Raw genomic sequence first — 18,044 nt, forward strand, 5'->3', positions numbered from 1 at the left:
TCCCAAGCTGCCATACACCATTCCATCCCCTTTTCCCTTTACCCTATATTTGTTACGTCGTTTTGCTTGTTTCTTTTTAATCTCTGATGTCATATTGATATGTAAATCATTCTCTGTGCTGTGTTAGATTTACAGATAAGTTGAATTTTATTTAGATTATGGTAGACCAACATATTTCCGTTTCAAATATATATTATCTGTTGACATGTAAGCTTCTTCAGACGTACCTTGTAAAAAGAATGTCATTTTGTTTAGGCATCCAGATATCTCTACATTAACAACGGTGATCAACCTATGACATTTTGGTAATAACAGATAAAGCATTACATCATAGCATTTCAAGTTCCTATAGAGATAACAGCATTAAATATAGTTGCATAACGTTAATATTCAAGTTTTATAAATGACATGTTTTACATGTAAGGAGTAAAATGAACTTGTGAGTAAGTTTAAATAGTAAGCTTAATTAAAAGTGTATTGTAAACCATAATGAAATATCAAATAATATATACATTTCCTAATGCATACCGCGTTTGTCTATCTATAAATGATAGAAACAAAACAAAAACAAAAACACAAAAAAATGGAAGATGAACACATATCTTGTTCATTGATCAAGTCAACCTTTAACAAACATATATCTACTGAGTTTGGTGCATTCACAATTTTGGCTTCGAAATTACGAAGGATACTTTAAAAGTTCTCTAATGTGTATGCTTAATGGTACCTGTTTTAGTTTTTAATATTTGGAAATGTATTATATACATTAGTTGAAGATTTTAACATATGTCATATTTTTTTCTGGTTTGTTACAATTTATCAAAGTAATTTGCAGTGCTCACTAAGATTTGGTTACAAATTCCAAAATGAAAAAAACACTGTAAGAGAGCAGGAGCTTGCGTCACAAATCAGTCAAAATTCTTAACTTATGACCGATGACAAATGGCCGTAATTTGTGGCCAAGGCAATGTTTTGGATAATAACTAATAACAGCTTAACAATAAGTGTAAAGTGGACAGCACTAGTGACTAAACTTTAAGCATTAGCTCTTTTTTGAAATGATTTAAAAAGATATGGTCATGTTTAGCATGTTTAAATATTTACATTAGATAACGCACAGCCTAATTCATAGAGTAAACAGTGTTTAAAAGATCAAATTTATCCTTTGTGTATTAAAACAGGAATGGTGTATTCTTAAATATGCATGTTTTATTAGATAGTTTTGAATGCAAACACTATTGAATGTATATATACATGTAACTGTTCATTGAACTATTCGACAAAATATTGTTTGGTCTGAGAATTTATTTCACAAACATCAGTAAGCTATTACTTATAATCACATTTACTTGTAACTAATGTAACTTTGTGATGAGATAACTGACAAATTTATCAAATCACTTAGCTTGTAAGTATTTACGATCATTAGTTTTTAACTGCGCAAAAAGAAATGTTGAAGTATAAAATATAAATACTTTAAAAGTCGGTTTGAAATTTGATTACGCAGCTTTAATTCAGAAAATGCTGCAAACAAAACAGGATTTCATTACAATTATCTGACACACATAGCTATAGCATGTAACAAAGTATTTTTATCACAAATTTACAACGGAGAAATTGCATTTACGAATAAAAAATGTATACCTCAAATAAGTCATGGAAAATGACAACTTGTCAGTATAAACAAGGTTAAGGTAACATGTATCATCTGGTGTTGTTTATTTTATACGTAATCTGGAGCGAGATGTCATTTTATGGCATAATTATTCTTAGTATTTGTGTATGTTATGAAACTGTGCATATTATTGTTTTTCACTGTCCAATTTAAATGAGAAATGGAGATTGGAATTTTGATGTTGTTAAATATGTTTTATTTCAGTAAGTAGATTATTTAGTTTATTTATTTTTTTTTAGTTTTTATTTTTACAATTCTGTAACTTTTCGATAACTGAATACAACTTAGATCGCCAGAGTTAGCCTATTCACACAATAAATCTTAGCACGCAAATGAGTAACATACATTCTGACGGCAATCTTCGTTTTTGGTCGCTGGTAATATAACTAAGCGCGTTTATACTTCTATCTCATAGTGCGACTGATCTTCTCACAAACTCTTAAAGATCATTTGAAAAGAGAGGGATGAATTTTATTTAAAAGAAGACTCCGACTGACAGAGTAAAATGTTCTTATTAACCTTTGATTAAGACTGTCATATTACTATGACTCCTAGATTGGTTGTTTCCTTGCGACTAGGGAAGCTATTGTTTAAGGCAGGTGCAGCTTTCACACCATGTTCGTCTAGTAAAACCAGTAAATGATACAAATGTATAATGACCGTATAGCTTTCAGTGGCGGATACATGGGATGGCAGCCCTCCTTTATATAGGTCAATTTATTATTTCCTTGTGTTATATTGACAAAAATGGCAAACATGTCCTAGTATCCCCCAAGCTGACACCCCTCCTTTTCCAAATGTCTGGATCTACCCCTGGATTTGTATTGATGTAATTAAAATTACATTATTTGTTTTTGCTAGTAATAAGCAGTAAAATGCTTTTTTCAGCTTCGTCTGTAAGAGAACTTCCTTACATCACATCACATAAAGACGCAGGTGGGGAAATAATTTATGAAATTAAGATATTGCAACCGCATGTGAAGGTGTACGAGGTGAGCTTTGTTTGTTAAGACATATACATGGGGCATTTATTGAATGGTTCATACTAATATCTTGTATGCGTATATATTTCGAAAATAAAAAAAGGTTATGTTGCTGTACGTGTTGCCACTTTACTATACATGGGTTGTGTTCGTGGATCGAGGTATATAACATATGATATTTAGACATTAATAGTGAACATTTTTTTATGAAATGGCCAAATGCGGCCTGTATATTATTAAAATTAAGTTATACTTTAATTAATGATCTGTTTATATTATTTAAGAAAGACCAGTATTTCTGTTTCACAAAGTTTCTAGAGGAAATTGGTGAAGCCTATGTATGTAAGTTTGATTTTCTTTTTGTTTTAATACAGTTAGATGTAAAAACTGTCTGGATTATTTGTAAGGGTATATTTCTTGTTACATTTTTTTTATTTATCGAGATTCACTTTGCATTTTTGTTTTCCAATTGATTGTACTAAAAATGTGACATTACTAATCAATATTCAGTATTTAGATCCTCTAACAGACTTATGTGATTATTTAATATATATATTATGTCCTTTCTCTTTTAAATAAGATCTGATAATATTTTATTTTTGCATGTGGAGATTTTTGTTCGTAGAGAACGTAAAATATAAATTTAACAACTGATAGAAGAGAACCATTTCGATCATGACTTCACTGGGAGAAGCAGTATATACAGCTAAAACATTGGTAAAAGAGCAGCTCGCATACAATAAGATAACTGAATATATTTCAGTAAGCAGTTACATAGAATATGACCATACCTATATTTATCATGTTTCAACGAGTTTCTGTGATGAACCTGCAGAATTTGCTAAGAATGGACCATGGTGGGTTGTTAATGTGCTTACAGGATGGCGCAGATATTACTTTACCTGAAATTTACCTTAACATGGTTTAAAATTTATACTCACACTGTACACTTAAATTCAAAGTTTTTTTTTCTTTCGACATATATATGCCTGTATTTGAAAATGCTCAATCAATGTTTCTGTTTTCTTTTCTTTTCCTAAAATTAAAAACAAACATGCTAATGAAATGTCCGGCTTATTCCAACAGAGCATAGATTCTTAATTATATGGTTTTATACAGTTGCGCTCACTTCTAACCTCTCTTCGATCCTGTCAAGATTCGCTGTCATAGAACAGTCATAAACTGTCAGAAACTGTTCTGACCCGCGACACACCTTGTCAGGGTCTGTCAGGGCTTTGGACAAGCTCGGTCATACTCTGTCACGGGTCCTGACACCCTCCTGTCAGGAATTGTTCTAGGTAGAACAGATACGTCGATTAGAAGAGTTCCTGACAGATTCTGACAGTCGTCATGGTCATGCATTAGCTCGCGAATACTTCTCTGACTGAATTACATACTGTACATATATACGTGATTCCGAAAAAAGGCGTAACACCCGATTCCCGATCGCGATTCGTACGACGGGTAGGAGGCCTTGCTATGTTTAAACTTGATTTTTTCTATTTTTTACCCGACTTTTATGTATTGCATGCAATACCAACAAAAAATATTACCTGCTACGCCCCTGACGATAAATATTTTGTACTGAATTCTTTTGGTGCAGATCTACACCGGTATGATACAGAGTACCTATATATATATATTGACCCTTTTAACAGTTTATACAGAAAGTTTAGACCTTTATGGAACTTTAAAGTGTTCACACTCATACATTTTTAAAAGAATATGACATTTTTGAAGAAATTTGACTAATGTATATATACGTTTCTGAAGAATTTTGAGTGAAATATATAACTCGCAGTCAAACACATGGTAGTTATATTACAAAAATAGCATTATAGTCAATAATTTTAGACTCTCAAGGAAATCAAAAGTGCTCGCACTCATACATATTGCAAGATAATGATATTTTTAAAAAAATTGGCTCAAATAAATGTGTCACAGCCAACCACATGATAGTTATATTGAAAAATTCAGCATTTTAGTCATTAATTTTAGACCTTCATGGAAATTAAAAGTGCTCGCACTTTTGATTTTGCAAGAATATGACTTTTATAAAGAATTTTGACTCAAAATAATGTGTCGTAGCCACCACATGATAGTTATATTGAAAAATAAAGCATTTCAGTCAATATTTTAGACCCTCATCGAAATTAAAAGTGTGCGCACTCATACATTTTGGAAGAATATGACATATTTTAAGAATTTTGACTCAAAATAATGTGTCGTAGCCACCACATGATAGTTATATTGAACAAATAGCATTTTAGTGATTGATTTTAGACCCTCATGGAAATTAAAAGTGCTCGCACTCATACATTTTGCATGAGTATGACATTTTTTAAGAATGTCGACTCAAATTAATATGTCACAGCTACTATATGATAGTTATATTGAAAACAATAAGCATTTTAGTTAGTCAATAGTTTTAGACCAGCATGAAAAATTAAACTGCTCACATTCATACATTTTGCAGAATTTTTATAATTTTTACTAAAATACAGGTGTCACAGTCACTTATATGAAAATGACATTTTTAATTTCTACATTTTCTACTTATAAGACCAGGTAAATTGGAAGTGTTCACACTCGTATTCGTAGCTAAAAGTGGCATTTTCAAGAATTCGACCCAAATATGTAGGTATCAGTCACCCATTTAATGCTAAAATTGTCAATTTTCACATTTCACTCAAACAGTACTTGTCAATCTTGAACTTTGTGAGAATTACCAAACATCGGAATACTTGACCGAAGAACTCGGTCAGAGTATGTCCTACTAACGGCTGGGCTGCTGTGTTGACGCTCTGGCCTACTTCCAGACCCTTCGTCGGTCCGAGAGCGTTTCCCCACTTTAACTGTTTGGGAGAACGTCAACGTGTAGAGTGATGACAATCACGACGAACTTTTATTATTTATATATATATTGTAATTGGAAATTCAATGTAAATTTTGAAATCAAGATTATTTTTCCTAAGCGGATTTGCTAATTTACATTAGACTAAGTTACACATTTTCGTTCTAAATTACGTCGCACAGAATAGAAAATTCAATGTCAGGAACTGTCCAGGGGTATGACAGTTTAGAACAGCTTTCGTATTTTCTTTGTCACGACCCAGGACAGTTTCTGTCAGGATCTGTCAGGGAATAGGGCAAAATGTGTCCTGACCCAGGACAGCCTCTGTAAGACTCTGTCAGGATCTGTCAGAATTTATGTTGTCGTAGAACAGAAATCCTGACAGATTCTGACGAATTTAAGAGAGGTTAGAAGTGATCGCAACTGTAGGTGATATACATTGAATATTATCCTATTTCGTCAAAAAGTATTTTCATTTATAAACCTTACAACTTAACTTTGGAACAAGCTATTCTTCAAAAAAGAAATATAAGATATAATATAATTTTTATCAATAATTTTTTTCAGGGAATGTTCACTGAATAGAAATGTGTCATGCCAAGGCAATGCCTTGACTGGTAATGCAGTAGATGATTCCACCAGGGAAGAAGACAAGTTGACGAAATTCCCCAAAGGTAATAAGATCAAAATTTCCTGCTGCTTCGGATCACTCTAGGTCGACTTACCTATATTTATAACTTGCCAAAAATTCATTGTTGATACAAAGATATTCAATTGCTTTTTGTAAAAAAGTAACGATTTCATATTTGTATAACAAATGACACAAATCCATTTTTTTTCAATTAACATAATTTTGTGGGTTTTGATTTTTTGCGTTTTTTTTTCTATGACGGTTATCCCTTTTCCTCCCTTTCTTCTTGCAAACAAAACGGGCAAAAGTGCATTTTAGAAATTTTGTAATTAGATTGAGAAGTTTTGTAATTAAGTAGCAGTCCGCCTAAGAATCATGCAATTTTTACTGAAAGTGATTTATTGATGTCAGATATTTTATCCAAATTGACGTTAAATCAGTTGGATATATAAGAAAAAACAATGACTAAAATGAAAAAAATGACAAATGTTTTCACCATTACCATAGCAATAATCACAAAAATGTCACAATTTGAATGTATTTTTTATATCTAATGGTGGAAATTTACCAAACTAAATAATTATATTAATGAAGTATGTCTTATAGAAAACAATTTACAATACAGTATAAAGCAATCTGATTGAGTAAGATCTGGTTACAATAGCGACCAAAATTCTTAATTTTTGACAATTTAAAATATACAAAAATAGGCTATGTTCAGACCCATTTGGTAACAAGAGCAAGAAGATATTATCCAAATGTATGCATGGATGTGTATTAGATGCTCTCCACTGAAACAGATCAAAAATAGAAATATGTAGCATATCTTTGTTTTTTGAATATTTGGACCTTAAACCACCCCCATGAAGACTTTTCTTCTTCTTATCGCTTTTAATACAGACTTTGTCCAGACCATAACATTTTTGTCTTTTGACCTAGACTTCTAATATTTGGTATGTTGGTATATCCTTTCGGGCGGAGTGTTACGTACCAGAATGGGTAACATTTGACCTTTCACCTGAAGGTCAAACAACATGCAAATTTTGGCAAAATATGATACACAATTTTGTCTGTGCCATTACTTTATGGTCTTTCACTTAGATATCTAACCTGTTTGACATTTATGTAAATCACATCAAGTTAGAGTGTAATGTTCTAGATTGGATGACTTTTGACCTTGGCCTTTGACTCCAAGGTCAAATGACATACAAAGTTTTGGACAAATATCATACAAAATTTTGTCCGGGCTATAATTTTCTTTTGTCTTTTTACTTAGACATCTGATATTTGGTATGGGGTTATGTTTTCCCAAGGCGAAGCGCCTCGTACTAGATTGGTTGACATTTAAACTTGACCTTTGACCTCATGGTCAAATAACATAACTTTTGATTTGATGAGTGTTAATGAGGACAGATGTCATATGACTGATACTAAATTGTTTTTTTATTAATTTCTGTAATTTTAGAGAATTCAATCAGACTAGAATAATATTTCTTGTTTTTGTTGATCAACTCTTGACATTGTATCCCATTTCCATTTTTTAACTCCTGTTTTACTGAAATGCACATCTTCTTATCAAAATGTCCCAGGATTACATTTTTTGATTTCTGCTAGAATCTTGGTTCCCATGATTACTCTTGTAAACATGAACATGTAGGTTCTTGTTCACAGAATATTTCAAAATGTTTCATAATTTTGTTGTTTAAACATAATGTCATAATACTGTGACTTACTCAACATGGAATTTTGTGCCAGAAATTTTGATCAGAACAATTGGAAAATCAACATTAAATTTTATAATATAGTATAGAAACATTATAAATGGATAACTAGAGTCTTAAGAGAGCTTGAATCGTTCACCTTGTTTACCATTCGCATATTAGAAAAAAAGTGGCTATGAGACAGGTTGAGGTAACTGAATAATTAACTGAATAGTCAAATGAAGGCAACAGTTTTTAAATTAATAAAAAAAAATCTTCTGACCCCTATGTTCCAATTTTAGCATAGGAAGCCATATACACTTTTAATGGATTACAAAACACAAGTCATTTCGAGCACAATACACTAAAGAATACATATGCTTTATTTCTATTAACTGATCTTAAATGGTTTTAGAGAAGAAGATTTTCAAAATTGCAAATGTACATGTTGAAAAAATTAAGAATTGTTTCAGGAGCCGTAACTCCTACATTAGTAGACGAATTGTTTCGAAAATGTCGGTATTGGTCAATCTGATGATGCTGAATTATATAACCCTTCATCAAGGGCAACAACCTTTGAGTTGTTTGCAAAAAACGCCTTCTGATCCCTATGTTCTATTTTTAGTAACAGGGGTTATGTTTTTGTCATGGATCAAGAATCCCAGCATTTATTATGTGTAGAATACTATACAGAACAATTGTTTTTGAGGAGAATATTTTCAAAGTTGTACATAAGAGAAATGCTCTAAAGAACTTTTATAGGGGTCATAACTCCTACATCAGTTGAAAATATCGTTTGCAGAATTTCGGCATAGGTTTTCTCTTAATCCTGGACAATACTATCTCCTGCCAGAATTACGCTGAAGGCAACGGTTTTTCTAGTTATTTTTAAACAAACTGCCTTTAGACACCTATGTTTTATTTCTAGTAACGGCAGATATGTTTTTTTCACGGATCATAAATCCCAACAATCATTTTGTGCACAATTATCTAGAGGAGGAGAATTTGGAAAATTTGTCGGTGAGGAGGGACGCCAAGTGATGGCATAAGCTTACTTGGCCTTCGACAAGGAGAGCTAAAAATAACAAATGTTTGTTTACTGTCCTGTTACCCGACATCTATTACATGTAGCTGTCTAAAAACTATGTGAAACCAAACATTGATAACCTAAAATTATACATTTCACCTTGTCGTGGCATTTAAGAATAAATTGCATAATTGTAAAATGCGAACTACTTAAATTTATAGTCAACAAGTTTACATAATCTTTCTACTTACTATTGCCCATACATTAGATCTGAAGTAAACTTTAATACAGTCAATGAAATGTAAAACATAGGTTGCAGTCTTCGTTTGGATGCTGATTCAATATCCTAATGTATTCGTATATGACTTCAGTTATGTAATTCTGCCTTTTATATTTAATGAGGTATGATACCAACAAGTTTTTTGTCTTCTTTAGCATATTCCTTTATATATTTTTCCCTATATTCTATGCTGGAAAACAGATATAAACATGTAGGTAGATTTATAAGATAAATACATTTAGAAGGACCTAGATAAAAAAGGAATTCGAGTGTTAGCTCAGGTATAGAAAAGAGTGCAACAAAAATGAAATTTAAAAAAAGATTTTTGAAAAAGTAAACAATGGCAACAGACAACATAACGAACATAAAGTGATGGCAATAGCTCACACTGACCTTCGTCCCAGATGAGCTTAAATATAAATTACTCAGAATGTTAGTTTAAAACCCCAGACTTTGATTAATTTATTTTTTAACTAATATAAATTAAATATCATTTATTGGAACAAAATGTAAACTTGACCTGTAACTTATCATTGTGAACTTATCATGTCATTATCTGCAAGCGTTTAGGAAAGGAGTCCTTAAAACGATTACTTCTGTAAATTTTGCTATGTTCAAGGCCCGTAATTTCGGTCACATCATCGAAGTGAAACCAAACACAAACTTATCACCGTTAATTTATAATAAAAGTCATATCAATATCTGCAAATGTTCAGAAACAAATGTCAGGAAAACGGTTATTTCTGTGAAGTTTTATGAGTACAAAGACCGTAATTTCGGTATAAAATTATCAAAAAGTAAACTTGACCTTTAACTTATCATGGTGAACTTATTAACCAAAAAATATTTCAATATCTGCAAGTGTTTACAAAAAAGTCCGGAAAACTTAAGATGGACTGACGGTCAGACGGACGGGTCAAACACATTATACCCTGCGCAACTGCATTGCGTGGGTTATGATTATTTAAGCTTAGAATTCTTCTCCTTTGAAATTAAGAGAACTCATATTCCATAACAGATTACAAGATTAGTACTACTACCGGAGTTACGCACAATCAGGTGATAAAGGGCAAGTAACTCTTTACATTTACGACATACTGTGAGGTGAAATATTGCATCAAATCAGTCACTAACTTACGCTAAAATTGTGTATGTCATTTGACCATAAGGTCAAAGGTCATGTTCAAAAGTCACACACATTGGTACATGACACTCAAAATTGTCGTGAAATACCCACATACCAGATATCTTAGTAAAAAGGCAAAAAGGTATGGCACAGGCAAAACGTTGGGTGGTATATTGCAAAAATGTGTATCTTATTTGACCATGAGGTTGACAGAATACATTCAGGTAAAATTTCATCCATTCTGGTACACAACACTCCTCCTTGAGAGGATATACCAACATACTAAATATTAGAAGTCTAGGTCAAAAGACAAAAGTGTTATAGTACGGACAAATTTTGTATGAATGGCGTCAAACTTTGGTATATTATTTGAACATGAAGTCAAGGGTCAAGTTCAAATGTCAACCAACCTAGTATGTAATGCCTGGTCTTCAGGTTGTATAATCCCATACCAAATATCAGGTGTCTAAGTGAAAAGACAAAACAATTTTAGCCAAGACAAAATTTTGAATGGTATTTGGCCAAAATTTGGTATGCCATTTGACCTTGGAGTCAACGGTCAAGGTCAAAAGTTATCCTATCTTAAACATTACACTCTACCTTAATGTGATTTACTTACATACCAAAAATCAGATATCATGGTAAAAAGACGAAAAACAATATGGCCAAAACAAAGTTTTTTTTTATGGTCTTTTGCTAAAACTTTTTATGTTATTTGTCCTCATGGCCGAAGGTCAAGGTCAAATGTCACCTATCTAAACATTACTCCCTGCCTTGATGTAATATACTGAAATGCCAAAGATCATATATCTAAGTAAAAAGACCAAAAATTAATGGCACAGACAAAACTATGTATCGTATTTTGCCAACATTTGTATGCTATTTGACCTTGAGGTTAAAGGTCAAGGTCAAAAGTCTCCCACTCTGGTATGCGACAATCTACTCTGAGAGGATATACCAACGTACCAACAATTAGAAGTCTGGGTCAAAAGACAAAAAAGTTATGTTCTGGACAAAGTTAGTATGAAAAACGTTAAGAAGAAGAAAAGTCCTTACAGGGGGTGATTTTGAGTCCAGATGAGCCAAAAACGAAGATGTGCTACATATTTTAAAATTTGATATGTTTCAGTGGAGACCACCTACTACACATCCATGCACACATTTGGATAATATCTTCTTGCTCTTGTTAGCAGAATGGGTCTGAACATAGCCTATATTCGTACATTTCAAATTGTCAAAAATTAAGAATTTTGGTTGCTACGGTAACCAGATCTAAACCAATCAGATTGCTTTGTACTTTATTGTCAATTGTTTTTCCTAAGACATACTTCATTAATATAATTATGTAGTTTGACAAATTTTCACCATAAGATGTAAAAAACACATTCAAATTGTGATGTTTTTGTGTTTTTTTAAGCCCAATATTGATCGTTGCTAAGAAACGGTCTTGCTATGGTTACGCCGAAAACATTTTTCATTTTTTATATTAAATCTTGTTTTTCCATTAAATCCTACATATTGCAAGTCAATTTGGTTCAAATGTCTGACATCAATAAATCACCCACTGCATGATTCTAATGTGGACTGCTACTTAAATTGTGTGTCTTTCATGTACAAGTTATGTTCGTTAAGTAATTGATACCATTAACAACACTTGACTTTTCTAAGCACAAGCAGAGCAAAACAGAATAACAAAGGGGACCCCAGATAATAAGGACATAAGAAATACCAATTTGATAAGATATTTGGTGTAAATTTGAATTGTGAAGGAAAATGTGTTATGATATGATCATGGACAAAAATATAGTTTCAGTTTCCTGAAATGGAATACATAATTATCAGGAAAAATTAAATTATGGTCTTTTTTTCAGATGTTTCTATACGGATTGGGTCATTAGCAACGCTAAAATATTTCATGTTCGAATCTCATTTCAAAATTCCAGTGACAGGTTAGTTAATTTATTACCTTGTGACTTAAATGATTGCATTCATATTCACACTGTTCATCCTCTACTAAAACGTTCCTGCACATATTTCATTTGAATATACCAAACTGGTTTGTAGAGTTATTTTTCTGCAAACAAAATGCGTTACATAAAAACAGAAAAAAAAACAACTTAAGTGATCATTGTCTATTCAATAGCAGTCCTTTAAGCTTATCTGATTAGTTGTTAGTGTATATGTCATGTTAATATATAATCAATTATTTCATCAAAATTAATTAATTTCTTTCATCGAAATTTTAGTGTATTATTAATTTATTTATTTATTTATTTATTTGCTTTTTATCGTTTTCTTTTTTTTCATAACAGTTCTTTACTTACTGAGACAATATGCTATAGGTACTACGTTTTAAAATTACAGTGTAAATTTAATCCCACCGGACGTTTGTTTCAATGTAGTGTAAATACTACATTTATTGAAAAAAATATAAAGTTCGTTTTTTATCGACAATGGATTGCTCAGAAAAAAAGGTTTCCTAACAAAGTAATTAGGTTTTATTTAATTGAAGGAGGTATCTCCATTGTTTTAATGAACTTCCATGCTTTCTGCGTAATTTATTCCTCTTTTTTTTCGTCGCAGGTAATCCAAAACCAACATTCAAATTTGAGAAAAGATGCATTTTAGATATGAAAGGAGTGTAAATGTTTTGAAAACAAAATTGGCTATGTTCCACCTACCGCCTCGTTGTTGCCTGGACAACCACTAAAATTATGTCTATGGGTTACAATATGTTTAAATGCGTTTCTCAGCATACCAAAAGAATAGACGCTTTTTTTCGTTTATTTCATAATGCACTCCGATTAATATTTCCTCGCAGTCACAATGTGTGTGATTAAATAAGTTAATAAATGTTTTCTAGGACAAAATACTACTATCAGGAAAGTATGATGGTAACCTCTGGTTATATCCCTGCCAATACCGATAAAGGTAAATTATAATAAAATAGTACATGTCAGGGTTGGCATATATTAACTTATCTATGAAATTCCTATTTGGGCACTTCAAAACAAGTTTTGATAATGAAATGTTAATACATATGGAATTTCTCATTATATGTATAAAAAAATTAAATATGAACAATTATACAGAATGTTTATATAAAACATTTTGTTGCCGCCTAATTAAAAGTTTATGATGCAAAAATCTATGTATACAAAGTTCAGACAAGAATATGCTCATGAGTTTTTCTTCATTTACAAAAATAACATTTTGGTTTTTCATGGATTTTTTTTATTTGTTTGCTTGTTTTTATCAGATAATCATTTAAATATAACTCATTTTTGTCTTGTTATATATTTAAATAGTTGTTAAATAATTGTTACAGGTTTTTTGTTGTAGCCTTCGGAGTATTTTTACACACACATCATTTGGGTAAGATATTTTGATTTCATATTCCAGCTCCTCTCGTAAACATAAAGAATTTTTGAATTTTTATCTATAATAGATTTTGGTAATGTAATTGACCATTTAGCCCATTCAAATAATATATAATTGAAACAAATAAAGAAACTAATTAAAAAACACACACACGGTGCGTCTTTACAATACAATATCAAAAACATCATTCATTGAGATGTAATTTACTTTGCAAAGTCACAGCTATAAGTTAGATAATTTTATGTTTGGTGTATTTTAAAATTCAAATGTATGTATAAAATACAAGGAGAAATGTCTTCAGTGAATTTTAGGATAAATATATATTATCTATTTGACAACTACAACTCACATACAAACTACCGCCCCTTTTAGAAAATCATTTGTTCCAAATTGTTTAATAGTGACATGAGAAAACACCATATTTTTAATTGACCTATTACGTATGCCACATATTCATTTTAGGCTATATGGCAGAGCTTTTCAAAATTAGAAATGGCACATGGACTCTTCTTGCCAGTCAACTTACCCATGGAAAACCAAAGGTGTGTTATATTTTGTTTAAATCAAAGAAGTTTGATGGTTATTCTTGTGTAAAAACTGTCCAATAAAACACATGTGTTCTTCCTGACTTTTTATGAGTACGTCAGCGGGTGTTTTTAGAAAGGAAAATGAGGACGCTCACCCTATCGGTGCACCTGTTCCATACTCCGAGTTTTTATTGGAGTCCGAGTTGCTTATTTACCTCTGTTACTTTATGTATTATTTTGGTTATTATGAGTTCTTTGTTGTGTTTGCCTGTTTTTCCGTGCCTGGTCTTTGTGCCTGGATTGCATGATTATTGATCCGCAAGAATTGCGGTCCCTGTGATTACTTTTTAAATCTGTAGGTATTTTCCTTTCAATATGAGTATGATATTTAACTATATTAGCGGTTGAGAGTCAATATACATAGATCTTATGGGAGATAATGAATTAATAGTTCTCAATTATGCTTTCAATTATAACTGAACATTGCGTTTTTATCAATAGTTTAATTAATATTATTGCTTTTGTAGAGTGTGACACCAATTATTGGGGGATTTGTTGACATCAAACCAGGGGATATTCTGGTGAGTTTGACTTCTACTATGAATGTGCTTGTTTCTTTGGCGTCAATTCTAAATTTATTTTTACATATAAATTAGTGGCGTAGTGTTGAATTAACTAAACAATGCTTTGAATGTTTCAAATTGGTATCTTTTTGTTTGATTTTAACTCGACTTTGTGGTTATACACAAAAAAGAAAACAAAAACAAAAACGAACAAAAACAAATAAAAAAACAAAAAAACAAAATATATCGGAATACAGTATTTTCTGCAGTGAAAACTTTTCTTGTATACATTGACAACAACGAAAGATGGATTTTGATTCAAACAAATGGTTCTATGTACATATAAAAAGTTATTTTTTTACGAAACAAATAATGATTAAAATTTGTTTCTTTGTTAAATCTCGGTAATTTCTTATTATTGAAGGCACCTAAACTTTTACTAATACTCATTTTGTGTGGGTCAAATTCGTGATTTCATAGAATAATGTATCATAATGAATTTCTTTTAATGGACAAAAAAGTTATTGTTTGTAGACACCAAACTTTTAAATCAGCGTAAGTAGTATTTATTCCTAGTGACATTGTTTTTTCCCCGAGGTTTTTTTATGTAAACATTTCATTTAATTACAACTTATTCTTCATTATCTTTTTCATTTAATAGGCTGCCAAGTGTCTATTCATTAACAAACAAGATAAACCGGTAAAATTTGGGTAAGAAATGAATTGGTTATTTATCATTAACACAGAAAGTATCAGAATGCGCAATAATTACAATATCATATTGTTATTTCAATGTAATAGGTTACTTTCGTAACCTTTTCAGTCATTGTAAATATATGTATATGTCTGATCAATCATTATGACGTGAAACATTCATATTTTATTTCAAATTGATAAATAACCCAGAGTTTGAGTTTACATGAGCAAAAAGCAAAAGTTGTTTATTTGCATTTCACATTATGTAACATATATTTCCAGGTTGAGTGATGGAGAAGAAATAAGTAATGTCGACGTCAATTTTGGATACGAAATTAAAGATGAAAAACATTTTACAAGGACAGGCTTATGTGTCACAACCATTCCGGAATTTTCTTTCTGTGACCACGAACAAACAGCTGCCATTTGCGGAAACTTTTTAAAGTAACAAGCTTAATGTATATGTTTGCGAAATATTTTGAGAAAACATGTAGAAAGTGCACTTATACAATCTACTTTATCAATGGATGTGTTTAGGACCACTGCATTGTAATTCTTATTTCATGTACATATAACATAGAATTACACTACCAGCTTTTATTGTTTCAGATATTGTTCATCACATAAATGTGATGTGACTTGTATACGATGTACATTGTGTATCTTCATCATAAATATGACAGGACGATAATAAAAATTACCGAAAAAAAGAAAGCATAACATTGAATGGATAATAGAACAGTCGGACAAAATAAAGACAATATTATATATTACATGTAGTTTAAACATCGGATGACATTAATAGGGGATGGGGATAAGGAAGGGATACGACAGGAAAGAGTCATTAGTGGAAGTTGGTGGGGTTGTAGAAATGGCAATAAACGATAGAAAATTCATTTCATAAGCAGCATTTTCGCTGTTCAACCAAAATCTGTATTCAGAAGCTACGAAAACAAATCCTGAAATTAAGGAAGATGACCATTTAAGTAATGACGTCCTTGTTTGACATTGGTACATAGATACTTCTAGGTGTTTTATAGTTTGTGACACTACATGTTTTGTAAAGAAGGGTATAACGGAATAATCTGAATGACGTAAAATGATATACTAAACGACGCATTACAATTTTATTTTTCATTTTTGTTTTAATTGATGACTGTAAATATTTAAAAAATACGATGATGGAGATTGTGTCAACTTTTCCATTATATGAATGATTAAATTCTTTAAAAAGTTTCGTGTATAACGTTTCAACCCGATATGATAACCCGGAGAACGGAGAAAAACTGTTTTGATACTACGATGGTAGTACTGATTTTGTCAAATGTGGCCACCTTCACGCCCAACTGTGGCAAGTTACAGATCTACAAAACGAACTGAATTTTCTTCCTGAAAAATGATACATTTCTCTAGAATCTTCGGCCATCACGCTGATTTGTCAGAGAAAGTTCAGCAACTGAAACGCCAAAAAATAGTTTTCTATTTATATAAGTTTTCATCTAAAAATTCTGATGTCATCACCATAACTGGAATGGCATATATACAATTTAACCGGGTCTAATATTATCAGTGACTTCCAACTGTCAGCAAAACCATCTGCATATTTGAGGATTGAAATATTTTAAGCATGTATGATCTTAAACTTGGCAGTTTATTTGGCAAGTTATAGACAATCGAAATGGCTATCCGATGCTTCAATTGGGATATGCTTACATAAGTCTTTTTTTATCAACCGACCTTATTAACAAGCACATCACGCATGTTGTATTTATCTTTTGGTGAAATAAAATGTACGTGTAATGTGGTGTTAGCGTATTTTCTGTCTGTATTTAATATCTTCTTTTTCTCATAATGGTGCATTGTTCTTTAAATCCAGTAACTTGAGATTTGAATGGTGTACGCTCATATAAATACAACCGTTATTAAAGGATATTTGCCTAAACGAATTGACCATCTCTTCTACAAAAAAATACGATAAAATTGACAAAAAGACTGCAATAAAAGCCTCCTAGACGAATATGAAAAAAATAAACACTTGTCAAATATATTGTCTTTTGGAGACAATCAGTTCAAGACTATTATCTGAATATAATAGCATTAAAACCTATGATTTTTCAACACTTCTATTTCCAATACTCAGTTAGAATCCCGACTAAAAAACATCACACATCGTTGTGTTTACAAAAATATGGTACACCTAGATACAAATATGTAGTTCTTGGTAGAGATTCCTCATACATTGTAAGAAATAATTTCAAATCATCTTCCAAATATACAGAGGAAGATGTTTACAAAATGCTGGAATTTTTAATCGACAACATATTTGACCAGTGCAGTGGACATGTTTTTCAACAAACGGTCGGCAATCCAATGGGAACAAATTGTGCTCCTTTACTTGCTGGCCTATTCCTTTACTCTTATGAGGGTGACTTCATAGCTAATTTGATACGAAAGAAAGAATATCGTTTGCCTAGATCCTTTAATCACAGTTTCCGCTATATGGATGACGTATTATCTTTAAACAATCCTAATTTCGGGGATTTGATACATCGCATCTACCCAAAAGAATTTGAGATAAACGATACTAAAGACACTGTGAAG

At 31.5% G+C, this 18,044-nt stretch overlaps 1 protein-coding gene across 7 annotated transcripts; it reads left to right on the plus strand.

Annotated features, from left to right (window-relative positions):
- Positions 1 to 329: 329 nt before the first annotated feature.
- On the plus strand, positions 330 to 17,248 carry LOC148610648 (peptidyl-glycine alpha-amidating monooxygenase-like). 7 transcript variants are annotated; one of them, XM_088595884.1, is made up of 12 exons: positions 1,686 to 1,878; positions 2,564 to 2,667; positions 2,943 to 3,000; positions 3,422 to 3,515; positions 6,080 to 6,186; positions 12,148 to 12,225; positions 13,140 to 13,207; positions 13,605 to 13,651; positions 14,120 to 14,199; positions 14,712 to 14,765; positions 15,409 to 15,458; positions 15,726 to 17,248. In XM_088595884.1, exons 1-7 carry the CDS (start codon positions 1,836 to 1,838, stop codon positions 13,166 to 13,168), a joined length of 513 nt encoding a protein of 170 aa, XP_088452010.1. In that variant the 5' UTR covers positions 1,686 to 1,835; the 3' UTR covers positions 13,169 to 13,207; positions 13,605 to 13,651; positions 14,120 to 14,199; positions 14,712 to 14,765; positions 15,409 to 15,458; positions 15,726 to 17,248. The 7 variants fall into 7 exon arrangements, with proteins under 7 accessions (XP_088452012.1, XP_088452015.1, XP_088452013.1 ...); XM_088595885.1 differs by having other exon boundaries at positions 13,619 to 13,651; XM_088595886.1 differs by lacking the exon at positions 1,686 to 1,878 and adding an exon at positions 330 to 439 and having other exon boundaries at positions 2,564 to 3,000.
- The last annotated feature ends 796 nt before the right edge of the window (positions 17,249 to 18,044 follow it).

Source organism: Perna viridis, chromosome 8, assembly GCF_037379345.1.
Source record: "Perna viridis isolate PV_CMFRI_1.1 ecotype Kerala chromosome 8, ASM3737934v1, whole genome shotgun sequence".
NCBI classification, from domain to species: Eukaryota; Metazoa; Mollusca; class Bivalvia; order Mytilida; family Mytilidae; genus Perna; species Perna viridis.